Source organism: Tinamus guttatus, unplaced genomic scaffold (assembly GCF_059628265.1).
Source record: "Tinamus guttatus ecotype Peru unplaced genomic scaffold, ASM5962826v1 Tinamus_guttatus_pri_ptg000643l, whole genome shotgun sequence".
Lineage (NCBI taxonomy): Eukaryota > Metazoa > Chordata > Aves > Tinamiformes > Tinamidae > Tinamus > Tinamus guttatus.
The window spans coordinates 366,482-383,652 of record NW_028289177.1 but is presented as its reverse complement, the minus strand read 5'-3'; the positions used below and the strand labels follow the sequence as shown (position 1 = coordinate 383,652).

Below are 17,171 nucleotides of genomic sequence, written 5' to 3'. Positions count from 1 at the left end.
AAGACGTAGAGTTGCTGAGGTGTTTAATACAACATAGTCCGCATTGCCTCGGCTAACCGGTGTGCGAAGGCTTGGCTCCTCACCACCCACGGCCCTGGGAAGCGTCAGCAAGTCTCTCAAGGTGCCGGGACGCTGTGGGTGAACTTAGTGTTCGAGGACGCAAGAGGCTGAACCCGAAGGAGCTTCCCCTGCCCCTGGGTCCTGGCAGCCCAGCTCCCCGCTCGGCCCCGCTGCACCCAGGACAACCAGGAACGGGTGTCCAAGGCCACACGGGAGACCTCTGCCTTCACGGCAGCCTCAGAACCCAGCTCTTCAGGGAGTAAAGATAAACAGCAGCCCCCACAGGCAGGCTGGGGACAGGCCCTTGTTGTATTTGCAATAAAACCAAAGATGGGGCAGCTCAAGCCCCGTGCCTAACAGATGATCTGCCCCATACGTGTTCCTTGATAAGTAGCATGGCACTGAGCTAGAAATGGAGTCCCTGAACTATCCCTGCGGGTATGTTTGGTGCTACCCTTCCTCTCCCCTCGGCACCATCCAGGCCCTGTTGCAGCAGGGCTGTCGTGACACTTGGGTGTGCGGCGAGCGGGCTCCAGGCCTCTCTTCTGGGTGAAAGATGGTACTGTGACCTCAGTGAGTTTTACAGTATTAGTAAATAAGGGAATAATAATGCAATTTCATAACATTTCACAGTAAAATTACACTTGTTTTGGAAATATGCTGCCCCAAAAGCTCTGTCAGTAGTAAGGTCGTCGTGGATTGTTCTGTGGGGGAAATAACAAGAGAAAATTAATCAACATTGCTATCTTCACAGAAGAACGAGCATTTCAGTGTAATAACTATCTGAGAGCACTACCAAGTGCAACATTTTGACAGTGAAACCTGAGATTTCCCACCCAAAATTGCAAATGTAGCTTTCTAGGCCTGTTGGCATACTGAATATAACACAGGCTATCACAAACTCACAATCCTTTTGCAACCAGAAAAGGATAAACCATGCTAGGATTCAAGGGCATTTGATACGAAAAGAGAATTCAAGACGGCCAAGTACTGCAAACACTCCCACCCTTGAGGCATGCACGGGGTGCCGGGGGATTTTGCCTGGCTTAGGGATCCCCGTACCAGCGGATTCGGTCGGAAGCGGTAGGCCAGCATCATCCTCTTGCGGAACGCCTCGTACTCATCATCCTCCTTGGTGAGCTCGGCCGGCCGATCAATGCCAAAGCCAGCCCCATCCACGGCGGTGGTTCCCCTGTTTGAAAAGCAGGAATAAAGTCACCTCAGCAAAGACGTGAGGGCTCAGTGCCCCCCGGGCAGAAACACCTGCTGCCTCCTGCACCGGGAGCGCAGAACAACAACCAGGACCTGGGGACCAGCGTCACGTCAGGAGCGAGCGGTTATTGCAGGTGCCACCTTTCCACCTTCCCATTCCAAACGAGGGACACCAGCTACGGCCAGATGGAATAGCAATGCCAACACGTATTGGCTTAACCTTGTAGCTGGGGACAGGAGCCCTGCTCTGAGCCGCGGGCTGCCCCGGCACCCAGCCGTGCCGATCCGTGTCACTGTCCGCTCCATCGGGAGCGCACAGCACGCTCCAGAACCTGCCTCCTCCCAGGCCTTCCCTCGGAGCAGGAGGCACACCAGGAAAACTGGGAGCAGAACCCGTGCTCTCGGCTCAGACTGGGGGAAAGGAACAAACCTGGTGCTTTTGGGGAGTAGGTGGAGGGAACAAACAAGCAAAAAAAAGAAAACGATTTTTCTCCTTTGCTGAAAAGATTCTACATTCTGCTCAAGTGATGAATTGCAGTCACATTCATTGCAGTTCTTTCCAAAGAGCATCAATTCTTGGCGTAAGAGGAAAGGAAAAGATCAATAGTGGAAGAACTCTGCTTACTTGCTGACTGGATTTTTAATCCCCTGTCCATCCGAGCCAAGTCCCTCGCCTTCCTTCCAGCCCATCTTCATCAGCATTTGATAACCTATGTTTTCTATGGTCAGTTTGAATTCTTTATATTCGGAATAATCCGGCTCACGGCCCTCCTGCACAGAGACAAAAGGTACTGCTGGTTAAGTGGTATACAAACATACCCGTGGATCTCTGTGGGTCAGAGAAGGGGAAACAAACAAACAACTTCAGCTACTGGAGGTGCCTGCATGGTTCTGCCACAGAGTTAGTAACTAGCAGGATTTCTCAGGATTCCTTCTGCAGAACCATAGAGAAGAAAACAGGTAAGTGATACAGCACTGCACAGCCACACAAGCCTCACAACAAAACCTGCAAGAAGCAGGGAATGCTGCCATGAGATTAAGCCGAGAAATATTCAGCTCCTGAATTTGAAGTTGCTCAAGCTTCAGATACAGCTCTTATTTAAACAAGGATCTCCAGGGAACCCCGGACCCCATGCTGGTTACAGGAAAACATCACCAGGGATGCCAGCATCAAGAAATTCTACTGTTTAGGAAGAGTTGGCAGGTATGAAGAGCTTTGCATAAGCTTTTTGTAGGCTTTATACTTTACTGCAATTGTCTGCATAAAAATCCAAATTTTCCTTGCTTGGCAGTAACAACCACTTATCCTAAACCACAACAGCAGACACGTGGCAGATAGCTAAAATTATAGACAAACCTGGCGGACTAAGCCCCCCAAATCCTGTCCCAATAGTCTGTTCTCTAATTTGCTACAGCTGTTTCTCTGCAAAGAGCAGAAAAATAACCCTTTCCTTCCCACAGGAGAGGTAACAGCTCCCACTGTCAGGGCATCCAGCAGTCCTCAAAGCTCCAGGGCGACTGACTACTGTGGAAGGGCTGAAGATGCGCGAGGTCCTTCCCTCGTTGCTACTGGGCCAGTCTGAAGCGTTGCCACTGCGCCCTAAGAAATCGCTGCTATTTCACCTTTAATGCCTTGAACGTCTCCATGAATTTCTCCAGCTCATCAGGGGGAAGAAAGTCTCCGATGAAATGTTTCCCTCTGCCCATCTGGGTCAGCTGCTCAGCCCACTCTGCACAAGACACGGAGCAGAGAAAACAGCAATACTGCAACGTTCTTCAAGGTGAAACTTCGCGAGCTCTGCGAGGGGTAAGGCCTCACGGGAACGAATGGATCTTTATAAGCCAGGAAACCAAGGCACGGACCAAGGCAAAGGAGACCCCGTAGCTCCCGCGGTGCCGGCGGGATCTCGGGTGCCTCCCTGGAGGCCTTTGCACAAGGGCAGGTGCCCGGTGCCCTCCACACACCTCGTGTCTTGTCCATCTCCATGCGGCGCAGCTGGTGCTCCCACGTGCCCAGCTCGCTGTCCACCTCCTCGTCGCTGTCGTAGTCGTGCTGGTGCTGCTGAATCGCCTTCTCCCACATCATCTGCATCTCCTGCATGGCTCGCTTGTGTTTCATGATCATGTCGTACATCTGCTGCATCTAAGGGGAGAGGAGCAGCAGCCCACGGGGTGAGGCAGCCAGTCCATGGGCAGCAGAGCTCCCCACACCTCAGCAGAACCCCCAGTTCTGCTCTTTGCACCAAGGCCTGCGCGTGCCCACCCACCTCCTCCCCGCTTCTAAAGCGGCACGCAAGCAGCTGCAGACACAATTTCTAGATTCTAGGTTATAGTTTGGTCGGACAGCAACTGCCTGGGTTAATGCACATCCCCCAAAGCCCTGCAAGATATTTCTGCTGACTGCAGCATCACACGATTCTTAGGCATTCAGCACAAATCCTAGAGATTTATTTGTGGGGCCATTGGGAAAACGTCTTTCCTATCTCCACCTCTGTTTTCCCACCTAATTCAGCCATGCCGCACTGCAAACGAACTCGGAAATCCCTCAAGGACTTTTACCTCCTGCTGCTCCTTCAGCTGCTTCTTCTGGGCGTCGGAGAGCTCCGTCACACCCACTAGACCAACCGGCTTCCCTTTCTCATAGCCGAGACCCTTGAGGTCCTGAACTGAAACAAGCACAGGTTAAAAGATTTTCAAACACCCGAGGCAGCTGTTGACACCACAGACCCCGCATGGCAAGATCCCCCCATGAAGCTTCCCGCTCCTTTCATAGCTCCAGCATTTAGTCACTTAACTGCAAAATAGCAACCTGGTAGAATCCAGGGAATCCCAGAGGCGGGAAGACCACCAGGGCTCCCTGCCCCTGCCAGTGAGCTCCGATGAGCCCTCAGTGTGGCCCAAGGTTCTGCTCGTGCTGTTGGTGGACTCGCAGCCCGTGTTCCGTGTCCTTCGAGGTCAGGCTGCACCACCCGTGCTTTAAAAATCATTTCTGCTCTCATCTTAGTTGTCCTCGGGAGGCTCCTTACAGACCCCAGCCATTGCAAAGAGCGACACTTAATTATTCAGAATTGAGTGAGGAGCTGATCCAGGCCTGCCAGCACATTGCCCAAGCTCTGCACGTAAGCATATGCCCATTACTACATAAACAGCAACTTCATTCAAAATGAAAAGCAAATGACCACATTAAAGACATGCACATTATGCTTCTTTGGAAGTTACCATTCCCCAAGGAGATTTTAATTTCTAGTCTACAGGCTCAAGAACAACATTGCCAGGGATGTTGGCCCCCGCTTTAAAAGCAGGAGAGTTTTAAGTCTCAGCTTGAGAATCCCCTCATGCATCTTCCATTTGCTACAGGGACCCACTTGGAAGCTCCTTCTTTGGAAGGATTTTGCTGCTCTATCAGATAAGGCCTGAAATTAGATATTAAGATTATCTGGGCAGGGAACCTGCTGGTTTGAAATGATGGCACTTTACCTTCCAGGGTCAATGTTAAAAACCGAAAACTGCCCATTTTTAATTGGTACTTTGTGGAAAAAAAAGTAACGGAAACCTTGCTGGAGCTACAAATAGAGATGTGCGATGAAGAATGCCTTGCAAACCCACTTCATACACACCTAGCGGGATGCCAGGTTCCCTCTACGGCACCTCAGCATTAGCATCCCAACAGTTCAATATTTAAGGCATTAAGACACACATGCACTTGAAAGTGCGCTGCATTTTTCAATACAAAGACAGGGATTTCTTCCTAATGACTGTAAAAGCCTCTGTTTTAATGTAAGTCCAGACTACAGCTAAATGCTGCTTCATTAATTATTCATCCTCTATTAATTCCGAAGCCCAGTAATAACAGGATTACTATTCACGATACAGAACGCCTGCACAGCATGCTAATGGTGCCCCGGGGTTGTCCTCTCCCTCTGGCCCATCCGAGCACTCCCCTCTCCTCCTTTCCAGCCTGCTTTTGGGCATGATGTTGTGCTTGGAGAGCAGCATTCCCAAAAGCGCCGGCATCCCGAGGACACCACGGAGCGCCCGGCGGCGCCGCGAAAGGCCTCGGAGGGGAGCGTGGCTACAACGGGCCCGGCGCCGGGACACGCGCGCTCGGCTCCCTAGGAGGGACGGCAAGCAGAAAGATTCATCTATCCGTTATTGGGAAAAAGCCTCATTTCTGCCCCACAGAGAGAAGGGAGATGCGGAGCCAGTTTTAAGGAATATGCTAGAGCTAGTCCATGTAAACCTGGCAGCAAATCCCACCCCAAGCAGCGCAGCAGGGTCCCCAGCGCAGCCGCTCCTCCTTCCTCGGGCACAGAGAGCTTTCCTGGAGCGCCGGGAAGGCGCTGCCCTTCGCAGAGGGCAGCAGCTCCGGCCTCGCTCGGAATTGCATAAACGCTCCGGCGACGAGCCAGGCACGGCTCGGGAGGCCCCGCTGCCTGGTGCCTTGCCAGCAGATAGAGCAACCTAAAGGAGGACGGGAAGGATGCGGCAGCATCCTCTCCAGCCCACAAAACACAGCCCACTGCACGGAGCTGCGCGGGGCTCGGCTCCCTGGAACGGGCCCTGCAGGCGTCACGGCGGGGCTGGAGCAGCCCCGGGGAGAGGAAGCTCCGGGGATACGGGGCAGCCTCGGCCAAACGGATAACACGGCCAGGAACAGCCGACGGAAAGAGCAAAGCTCCACCCCGAGCCACATCTGAACTTCCAAAAGGCTATTTACAAACAAGGCTAGTCAAGGTATTTACATAAAAATGGATAAGATTTAAGTTCATTACAACAGGGTAGCAGCAGGCAAACACTAGGCAAAGGATGAGACTTGTTTCTCAGCCGCCTGTTCAGCCAGCTTGGGGAAAAAAGCTGTTGTTTTGCAATATCTATTTTTTCTTGAACGACATCAGATTGCTTACAGGGTTAATGGTGCAGTCTATCTGCAGCATTGGCAAACGACTATCTGAAGGTTTATCCTTTACCCACATTCCCAAAGAGAAGCTCCTTATAACAGGAGTGAATGTCCTTTGAGGACAGCAAGAGAAATTACAGTACAGAAGAGCGGGTTTTTTTTTTTTTTCCTTTTCTTTATGGTCGGAAGATCATATTCAGTCAGAGCAAATCAGACCCAGTCCAACTCAGTATTAGGTTTCCGAATATTTCAACGATTTCTCTTGGTTTTCCATTAGTCCCCAGAACTCACGAATCACAGTATCCCTGTTCATGTCCAAAGGGCTGCACTTTCTCCTTTCTATGATACTCATTTCTTACTATGGATAGACACAAAAAAAAGAAAAAAAAAAGAAAAAAAAAAAAAAAAGAAGAGGAGAACAGTCCTTCACTAAATCCAAAACAACCAACAGCAACACAGAGCTGAGATTTGGATATTTAGGAAGGAAAGCACGGCGTGCAGCTCTAACCTTCCACAGGACCAGCAGTGTAATTTGGTATGCTGTTTACCTGTCAGGTTAAAGATGTTAATTCTAGAAAGGGATTAGTTGATCTGAACCAATAAAAGAAACGTTCTCCCCGCAGAGTATTAACAGCGCATTAATGACTGATTTGATACCCCTGGGAAATTGTTTGCTGTCCTCCTCTTCTACCTGACACGAAGCCCTGAGCACAGCTAGCATGACCCTGTCTAATCAGTGGAGGCCAAAAGGAAGAGCCAGGGACTCCAGCAGGACACCCGCTGCAGTGGGCACAGGGAGAGCCGCGCAACGCCCACTGCAGCAGGAGGCATCGAGAAGAAACTCTACACGTGTTCTGCCACTGCCTGCCCAGCCCCAGCATTTAAGCTTCATTATTGGCTGCAAGGAGGAAAGAAAACGATTAAAACTCGAGATGCACAAAATGAGGGAGATGTTTGCATCTGATTTCTGATTTACTAGAAGCAGCAGGTCAGGGTCAAACAAATGGGGTCTCCAGTTTGGCATCATCTTGTACATACAAGTGGGATGGATGGAGAAGACTTCTCCATGGGGCTGCAGTCAGTAAATAGAGCTTCAAAACTGCACACAAACTTCCCTTCATCTCCATCTGAAGTGCTGCACGAAGAGGCAGAGTCCTTCCCTCCTGCCCTCTGCAGCAACCAGACACCACAACACACACAGACAACCCTACACCTTATCAACATCTTTGTTAAGCTTGGATATTTGAGCAACTATCTCCTCCAAAACCCAGAGCTAAAAACCCACCACCTTGGAGCAAGGAATCCTACAGGCTGACTACATGCTGAGAATTATCCGTGTTCTCACTCTGCAGCTCAGAAAACTATATCTTCCTTTACATTATTCGCCCCACTTCATCTGTCTGCAATTGCTTTTTGAAAGAAGTCCTTACTGAGATTCCTGCGACTCCAGCCTCATGCCATTAATTCTCTCCGTTTGCCAACACCAACGACCTTATCTTGTGCCTTTTCTTTCTCCCTTTCACATCCTTTCCCCATACCACACTAATTGGGCAAAGGAATCAAATATGCCCTCTGAAATGTCTGCACTTACCTGTTACGAAAACTGAGTCACCCAAGACACGCATCTCTGTGTGTCTAATTACCCATCTGCACACGCACTGATGGGCCACAAGAGCTCAGCCTCAAACAGAAATACCTAGAACAGCAGAATTATCTTCTACTGCTCAACCTGAGCTGCGTCCCATGGGTCACCTTGGCAGGTGGAGCAACAGGGGCACCAGCCTCACTGCTGGCGAGCACCGTGAACCCTGACAAGAATCAAATGAACTGAAATGGGTGCAAGTTTGAACTGAAGTTAGACTTGTGTCCCCCAGCAGCTGGGGAGACAGCTATGCCTATTTAGCCTTCTGCTCAGTAAAAATAAAACAGAAACACTGCTCAGGGATTTTAATCTGTCATTGGGAATAGGCACAGTCAGCCTTTGATATTTGTTTTCTGACAATCTCTCTCTCTGAGGTGAGACAGCCCTAACTAGCACACGGGCTGAGGCTGGAATGAGCTACAGTCCAGCAGGTTTTCAGAGATAGCTGCAGAACGATAAGACCCAGTCCCTGGTGTCAGCAAGATAAAGTGGTTTATTGGGGTTTCCACCCACGGAGACTCAGCTGCTAGACCAGGCTTAAAGGCAGGGGACTGGTGACAGAGGAGATGAGGAGATAGGTTGGGTTTCCTGTTAGCACAGCCAGCTGGGCCAAGGCAGAACACACTCCCCAAGAGAGAGAGCAACAAGGCAACACAGAGACCCACCAACCTGACAGCGGGGACGGAGAATCCAGCTGCTGCACAAGCTGCGGGAGAGGCAGCTCCACCTTGTCCTCCTCCGGCCCCCACCGGCTCTTCCTCTTCTTTTTAGTAGTGCCTGCGGCAGTGGCTGTTGCAGTGGCTGTAGCTGTTGTTGTTGCTGTTGTTGCGGCTGTTGTAGTAGGGGTGGTTGTAGCTGTCTGATCAGATGGAGTCGAAGATGACAGTGGTGACGGCAAAGGTGAGGGCAAGGATGGGGGCAAGGACACTAAGCATGATGGTGAAGGTGACGCCTCTGGAATGTTCTTCCTTTTGAGACTCGGTTCTAGGTGCAAGGGGGCACACACGGAGCCGGCTTTGGCCTTACGGAATTCCTCCAGTTTCTGTCGGTAATACTTGTGGCCTTTGCTGTTTGGCTCATATAAAAACCTAATAAAAAGAAAAAGGTTCTGTATGCAAGTCACATCCAGGGGTTGACCTGTACCACAAATTGGTCAGGGCTTCCCTTTCCTACAATCTGTGCTTGTATATCCAGCCTTCCCACACGCTTCCTTACTCTCCAGCACCATCCTGTGTACATGTCCGTGCAGTGCAGGGCCCTGGCTCCTCGTGCAAGGCACACTACAGGCCTCTAGGATCAGGAAGCGCATTTCCCATTCACGAGTGAGCCACAACTATTTATGGTACCAAATAAACACACGTTACTGAAAAGGATCAGGTTACATCCATAGAAATGCATAGGATACACGTGTTTTCCAGAAGAGCTTTGGGAAGGCTGCAAGAGCTCCACAACACACTGGGTTCCAGTTAACAGATGAAAGAAAACAAGTCCCTACCTCAGGTCTTACCAAAGGAAATGCCAAAAAACTGCTCCAAGAAGCTGCTCCCGGCCTCCCCTCGGCCTAGAGGCAGAGGCACTAGCAGCCTGGATAGCTTTGCCATGGAGCGGAGCATTTCAGGAGCAAAGCAAAGGGAGAAACGTTCAGAGGGCTCCTGCACACCTTGACGAAAGTCAAAGTTGTAAAAGAAAAAGTCCGGAAGCCTGCAAGGCAAGATCTCCTTTTCACCTTACAAATTTCCTCTGGATTCAATAGAGGGGCACCTAATCCTTGCTCCATCCTTCTGCTTCTAGCCCAGCCTGCAAAGTGTGCAGCCAATGTGTCTGAGAAGAGAGCCCTGGCACAGGCTGCCCAGGGGCTGAGGAGGCTCCTTCCCTGGAGATCTTCCAAACCCACCTGGATGGACCCTGTGCCCCTGCTCTGGGTGTCCCTCCTGGAGCAGGGTTGGACTAGATGATCTCTAGAGGTCCCTGCCAACCTCAGCCCTTCTGGGATTCTGTGACTCCCTCCTGCTGCCTCCGAACAAACACTGCCCCAGTCACTGCCCCTTCCAGAAATGAGCATTTCTGATCCTTTAGTTGCAATAAAATTACTTAGCCTCTGTACTGAGAGCATGAACATGCCCCAGTCCAGAAGCTACATAAAATAACACATTTGTAACAAACATGAGTGTATCTGGGAGGGTCTTCTCCCCAAATTTAAATAAGGAGAAACTTTGTCTCTTCACAGCCTCTCTACAAACTCCCATTTCGAGAAGAGCAGTTTAATGCTCGACCCAATCTCTTCTGTGGGAGCAGACACGCTCCTGAGCGCGCAGAAAAGTCCTCTTGTCTGTTGGATCTCTTGCTCTGATCCCACACAACACAAACGTGAACCGCTCCAGGGCTGAGCACAGGGCTGCACCGGACACTCCCCAGGGAAGCGTCAGGAAAGCCAAGCACAGGAGATGGTGTTTCCTTGAGGTGCTCAAGGGGGACCACCCGTGCTGTGGGTCTGCATTCTCTCACTCGTGCATTCTCAGAAATGCTCTGAATGAAGCAGCTCAAATATCAGCACCTCTAATACTATCCACAACACAAGGACACTAACCCAGAGGGCTAGAAGGAAGCCAATAAAATGCCAACATTTCGGCAACAAAATAAAGCTTGCTTTAAGTGAGCTTTAAGTGAGTCTCACTTCCCTCTCAGGGAAGGCACCAAATTGTTTGTAAGGGCAGGAAAATGAAGCATGCACGAGAGCAAAGGGAGCCATTGAACAGCTGCCAGCAGGCACTGCAGAGAACAATTCGCCTCCGACAGGCTGAGAAAGATTTTTCCAAAGGGGGGCCTAAGGCTACAGGCGCTACCTGCACATTAGTGAAGATGCTGCTGAAGAGCAACCTGGGGAATTAATCAGAGAGCAGCAGTGAGAACGAGCGGTGGCTGGGGGCCCACAGCAAACAGCAGCTGCAGGGAACAGCACAAAGGTTACAATGATACTCTGTAACAGAGAGGAGGCGAGGGAAGAGGGAAAGTGTAAAATCATCTTAGGGAAAACCGTTGTTGGAGGTGGAACAGCACACAGCCTGTTTAAAACCTGCATCCTTCCGCGATGCTGTGGGCTCAGCTAGCCAAGAGGAGCATCTTGCACTAGAGAGCAAACAGAACGGCAGCCCTCCCGCCTCGCAAAGCGGCGTTCCTGGCACAAACCATCTGCTATGAAGAATGAGCAACATATTTGGGTGCAAAACAGATAAATGGGAAAGAGCCCCTGAACCTGTTCTGAGCTCATCCAGACTTCCCGGCAGGACTTGGGCTTAAGACATCAAAAATAAATAGACAAAAAGCAGATTAAAAGAAGCAGAAGAAGTAAAGCAAAGGTAACCCGATAATCGGCTGATTGCAGGACAGACCTCCAGTTTAATGCTTTCTAGTAGAAGTTTAAATACGTATGTATTCATTCTTTATAAAGAAAAAAGGCCTGTAGCAGGATGATCAAGAAAGGGTAACACGATCACGGAGGAACCTTTTATGTGACAAGCAGCATAAAAATGTACCACAGAAACAGTTGTAAGAGAGGGACATCAAGACAGGCAGATGAAATTTCAAAGTAACAACAGGGAGAGTTGGACAAGTGAGGAACATAATCCAAAAGAACCCAGCTTCAAAGACACACCGCATACGCTCACGAGCTAGTGCAGCAGGTTAACTGCACATCTCTGTGTTCTCTCCCTAGCTTTGACACCGATTTTCTTTGTGGCTCTGGGTAAAGCGCTTCCTCTCCTGGCACCTTGGTTCAAACTGCGAGGCTTAATTAATGCTTGCAAAGCTATTTCACAAGCAGCTTGGAATTGCAAGATCACTTCAGGTTTACAAGTTTGCATATTATTTTCTTTAAATAGAAGGCCCAGCTAAGCTCCCTGCCCACCCTCCTCCCCCCCAGGCCGCCCAGCTGCAGGTCCTTCCTCACCTGAAAGCATGGTTCTCTCGGTTGTTCTGCAAGGCAATAGCTTCCACCTCAGGACCCCCGTCTGCTATGAACCTGGCCAGTTTCTCAGCAAAGTTCTTTGTCTCTTCATCCTCTGGGGGTGAAACTTTAAGCAGGCTGTCAGTACTGGGCCCAACTCACACAAGCAACAGTCATAGCCTATCTGTTCTAAGAACCCCAAGAGCAGAATAAGGGCAAAAGGTCGAGTTTATTTCTTAGAAACATCAGACATAAACAGTCAAAGCGCTTATAATCATAAGAACATGATATTGCATAAAGTGTACAACTTTGTAATCAGTTCTCTCTCTCCACATCTCTCTCTGCAGAGGAAGCCTGTTTCTTCCTCGTGTGAGGCTCCTTTCCATAGTGTTACACCTCAGCACTCTCAGTGACCTCTAGTTTAAAGCATCTGCTGCTGAAGTTAACAGAGGCAAAAATGGGAAGGACGGAAAAAGTGGCAAACTCGTACACACAGTAACCCCACGTGCACCTACTGCCATCCCTTTCAGCAATGGGCAGGACAGACTCTCCACGGAACAGCCCCAATCCTCACCTGGAAGAGGTGGTTGCTGCAGCCTTAGTCCAAAGGCACAGAGAAGGCTCAGATCATTACATTTTCAAGCATATTTGATGCTTATAAGGAGCTGGGAAAACATATTATTTGACCAGACAGCCTCACAGGACACTTGCTGCCTGCACCGTCCCAGTACTCCAGTGTCCTGGCACAGGAGCAGGAGGCAGAAGCCATGGTTTTAAGCCATGGACAAGTCCTAACCTTTGCTTGCTTCAAAATTCCACACCTGTAAAGCATGGATAATAGTGCTTAGCTTCCCAGCTGTTGTCAGTTAGTTGATATTGGTAACAAACTCTTCCAGCCTACAGTCTACTGAATCATGAGTTGTTTGAGCTGTTAACTCATCAGCATGATCCATAATTGCATTAATGCTTCTTTCCACAGAAAAGGGAGAGGACAAGTCCTTTGCTAGGGCCACACAACAGGACTATAGCAGAGGCTGGACCTTCTGTCACAGCAGGGCACAGTTAACCAGGGTCTGCACCCACAACACCTACCTGCTGGCAAACCAGCCACTTCTGCTGTTTCTCTGCCTGAAACCACAGCCCCAGTTTGCAAGGACTGTGCAAAACAGGGCTCAAAACAGGCCCAAACAGAAGATAAAAGCTTCAGATAGAGAAAACAGCAGAACGGTTTTCATTGATAACAAATCAAATTAGAATATCAAGAAAAAGCACTTTTACTCAATGTATTTTCAGGGCAGAAACGTATTTTCCAGGACATAAACAAGGCAGAATTATTTTCCTTTTGGTTCACTTTAAGTATTCTGGAGCAAACCAGGAAAACTTTCATGAGCCTGCCAGAAGTATGACATAGTACCCTGCAGGTATGAAAAATCATCACTTTGGCACCAGAGTTCGATGCTGTAGTATCACTATCTCCTTCCATCTGCGACTCTCTGAAATTTTATTTACAGGTAATAGACTGTCAGCCAAATATCTTCCTCACCGCTTCCAAAACAGAGAGAGTGAAGAAAGCACCAGTAGTTTCTTAATTCATAGACTATTCCCCAGATCCCAGGCTTAGTTACCTTTCTCAGAAGAGGATGCCTGAGGACTTTGATTCTCTTTTCTTATCTCTGCCACTTTCTTTCTGTAGTAAAGGAATTCTCTGCTGTTCTTATCATGTAAAAACCTAAGGGCAGAGGGTTTGGGGGAATGAAGGAAAAAGGGTGGAAAACACACATCAGCAACAGCTCTACTACTGGTACTCTGGGATGTATATTACTCAAAAGACTAGAAAGAAACAGAAGATAAATTACACAGAATGCATTTAAAATGTGAATTACAAATACTTTAGTACATATAAATGCACTTAGCTCTAATCTAAGGTCTCATATCCAAATGTTGCATGTCATTTGACTGAGGAAAAATTGTATCAGTCTCTCCTCGTCATATAAGAGAATCACATGTGCACAGTGACACAGCAGATGGAAGGCAAGGAGAGGACCAGCCTGGAGATCCAGCCCGCTATGCCCAAGTGCTGGACGATGCTGTGTGCACAGCCAGATCCCCAGGTTTTATTCTTAGTCCTGGTAACCGATCTGTATCCTCAGCAACATCACAGTCCTGCCTTCTGCCTCATTTTCTCCAAAGTTAAGACAACTATTTGCAGCAGATCTGAAATCCACTAAAGGATAATTAAACCAAAAGTCATTCCTAAGACCTGCATGCACAAGGGTGATATTTTCCTCCTACAAAGAGGCAAGAGTGCTGCTTTGGAGGACGACAGTTACTGCCACACTTACGAAAAAGCTGGGTTATCCTTGTAATCTTCCATAGCGACCTTCTCTAACTCAGGTCCCCCTTCAGCCACGAACCTAGCCAGCTTTTCCACCACTTGGCGGGTCTCCGCATCCTCTGGGGGTAAAACTTTAAGCAGGCTGTCAGTACTGGGGTTCAACTCACACACCAAACAGGCAACAGGTACATTACTTCTAAGAACCACAGAGGCAGACAAAAGTAGAACGGGGATGGGAAGAAAGAGGATGAAATGGGGGATCCAGTCTTACACAGCTGTACAAATTACATTTCCTCAGTTACCACCAGTCTCTACACTCCCCTTCTAGAAACCAAACTGCCTAACTAGATTTTCCCCCACCCAGAAAAGCCTAAGATCTGGATTACCAAAATTTAGGAATAACTTCAATTTGCTTCTGACAATCAGACTCTGTGCAAAAGACAGGCTGACAAGAGGACAGGAATTTGGACTGCGTTTTAATCGCGACGTTACTCGAGAGAGATGACGGAGCGCAGGCCCCGGGCCACCATCCACGCTGCATCCGCACACCAGAGGCAGCTGGAGCAGCTGCACATCCAGCTCCTCCTCCTGCAGCCGCCGTGCTCAGCCCTCCCTGGGAGCAGATCCCAGGGCTCAGGCTCCAAGAAACGGCGCGTTGGTTCCTGTGCCAAGACAGGACCCAGCAGCACCGGTCCCAGCTGCGGATGTGCCGTACGGCACACGCGGTGGGGACCAAACCGACGTCTGCCCGGACAAAAACGTTTTGGATGAGGTGCTGAGCAAAGGGCACGCGGGAGCAGGGCCGTGCGCCCTGCTCTAGGCTAGCTCTGAACCCAGGGCCTGTCCATTAAAGATCCGCAGCCTGTCCTGGTCCTCTGCAGCCCAAGGACACGTTGCAGTGTGTTTCGCACTTATGTTCAGACTTGCCAAGATTGTGATTTTATTAATTCCCACCAGAAATAGCTAGACTTAATAAAAACATATATATAATGAAAGGACACAAGGCTTTCTATCACTTATTTACCATCTCCAGCCTAATTTCATACCTGATTAAGATATGCACACAAAAGAAATAGATCATTAAACAAATGAGTCTTCTAGCATCCTAGCCTATCGCATTCAGAGAACCTCAGTTACATAAACCCCATCACCAGGATATCTGAACCTGTAAAAACAGCAGAGCACGAGACGTCACCTACCTTTAATTTCCAGCCACTGCTCATAATCCTCCTCCTCGTCTTCATCTGGCGACTGAAACACACTGAGGCGGTTAAGGACCGGGGGCTGTTTGGAGTGGGAGTAGCTCCTCGCCTGCTGCAGCATGCTGCTCAGGACCTGCCCCGGGCGCCTCCCAAACAGCACCGGCTTCTTCCCAACACTCGATGCGGGAGCATTTGCCGCGTTATTAGCGGAACTTGGGGGAGGTTCTTCAAAAAGAATGGGGGAAAATAATTCCTGCACATCCTTACTGCTTTAATCTCAGAAGGTTATAAAGGACAGGCAGTAACACAGCTGCAATGGGCAGTTATTTTAAGAGCAAGTTAAAGACACTGACTGGTAAAAGCTGCACAACTAAGTGAAATTTAGGGTGATTTTTTTCTTCCAAGTTGAAATCCAAGCTAGAAAAGGATGCTTGCTTTATAGCACCCATTGATGGCAAAAGAGCAAAACTCCCTAGCACACATCACCTTGAAGAGAGACTCCAATCCAAATTCAAATGGGATCATTCCTGTTTTAGGAATTACTCGTGCTAATAACAACTCACAGCTGAGTTTCCAGTGGGAATGCACAGGGAGGCAGCTCATACGAGGCCAGTATCGCCACGGGAACAAGGCCCCTGGTGCTCAGGAGTTGACCTACCAGTACTTGACTTTTCCTTCTGCAGCTTGAGAAACTGCTGGAGGAAACTGCCATCATTAACAAACTTGTTGGAAACAGAGGCTTCATTTTCAGAACCTTCATCTCTAAACAGGAAAAAGAAAAGCAGGTGATGGTATTCGACACCTTCCCCCGCCCCTCGTGCACTGCTTTTGGGCGGACACAAGCTGAACGCCGGTGTTCACTCGTCTCCCCCCTTACTGCTGAGGACACAGGCAGCTTTGCGAGGGAAGCGCCGGGCTTGCTGCCTAGCACGTTTCCCCACGCGCTCCTGGCTCGCGCTGAGGCGGGATCAGGAGCGCCGCGACGCTCCCGCACACCCCAGGGACGCGTTCAAGCGGCGAACCCCGCCGGGCCGGCACGTCACCCCCCGTAATCCCCCCGAGCCCTCCCGGGGCCGCCGCGAGCGCGAGGGCCCCGCCAAGGCCGCCCCCGCCGGGCCGGCGCACGTACTCGGCGAGCAGGGGCAGCTGCGGGAGGCGCAGGCCGCTCTGCCTCGCCTGCTGCTCCAGGCGCGCCTCGATCTCCCGCTTCTTCTGCGCGATCAGCTCCTCCTGCTGCAGGATGTTCGCGCTGCTCTTGGCCGACTTGGGCTGCGCCACCCCGAACCAGCGGCTGCTCCTGCCTGGAGCGGAGGGGCCGCGTCAGGAGCGGGGCGGCGCGGGGGGCTCCTTGGGGCGGGCCCGGGGCTGCTCTGGGGGGGAGCGGCTCTGCTCCCCGGGGGGAGGGCGGCCCCGGGAACGGGGTGGAAGGGGACGGCCCGGGGCGCCTCCAGCCCGAGCCCCGGCCCCGCGCAGCTGCCGCCTCGGGGAAGGCCCCGGTGCGCGGAGCGGAGCCGAGCCGAGCCGGGCCGGGCCGGGCCAGGAGCGGGGCCCTACCTGGAGCATCCCTGGGGTTGTCCATTTTGGAGCTCCCGTCCCACAGCGCACCGCGGCGGGGGCGGGGCGGCAGCCCCGCGCCGCAAAGGCGCCTGGGAGTTGTAGTCCGGAGCCTCCCCGTCTACCTCCCCCGCTTCCCTGGCTCTATCGCTGGGCACGGAGGGGCTGGGAGGGGGGCGGAAGGGGGTAGAAGCCGCTCCCTGAACGCCTCATCCCGGCGGCCTCCCCCGCCGCCCCTTCCCGGGCCAGCGGCGGGCGGACTACAACTCCCAGGAGCCCCCGCGCGCTCTCGCGTGGCTGGGCGGGGGGGGCGCCATTTCGCACGG

General features: G+C 50.9%; 1 protein-coding gene across 2 annotated transcripts; it reads right to left on the bottom strand.

Moving 5' to 3' along the window:
• Positions 1 to 620: 620 nt before the first annotated feature.
• Positions 621 to 16,880, bottom strand: SUGP1 (SURP and G-patch domain containing 1). 2 transcript variants are annotated; one of them, XM_088535763.1, is made up of 14 exons: positions 16,846 to 16,880; positions 16,421 to 16,592; positions 15,950 to 16,053; positions 15,289 to 15,516; positions 14,097 to 14,220; positions 13,380 to 13,483; positions 11,758 to 11,881; positions 8,481 to 8,899; positions 3,832 to 3,938; positions 3,238 to 3,415; positions 2,896 to 3,002; positions 1,898 to 2,043; positions 1,123 to 1,252; positions 621 to 764 (listed from the first exon to the last, which is right to left on the bottom strand). In XM_088535763.1, exons 1-14 carry the CDS (start codon positions 16,868 to 16,870, stop codon positions 738 to 740), a joined length of 1,995 nt encoding a protein of 664 aa, XP_088391889.1. In that variant the 5' UTR covers positions 16,871 to 16,880; the 3' UTR covers positions 621 to 737. The 2 variants fall into 2 exon arrangements, with proteins under 2 accessions (XP_088391889.1, XP_088391890.1); XM_088535764.1 differs by having other exon boundaries at positions 14,097 to 14,208.
• Between the last annotated feature and the right edge of the window lie 291 nt (positions 16,881 to 17,171).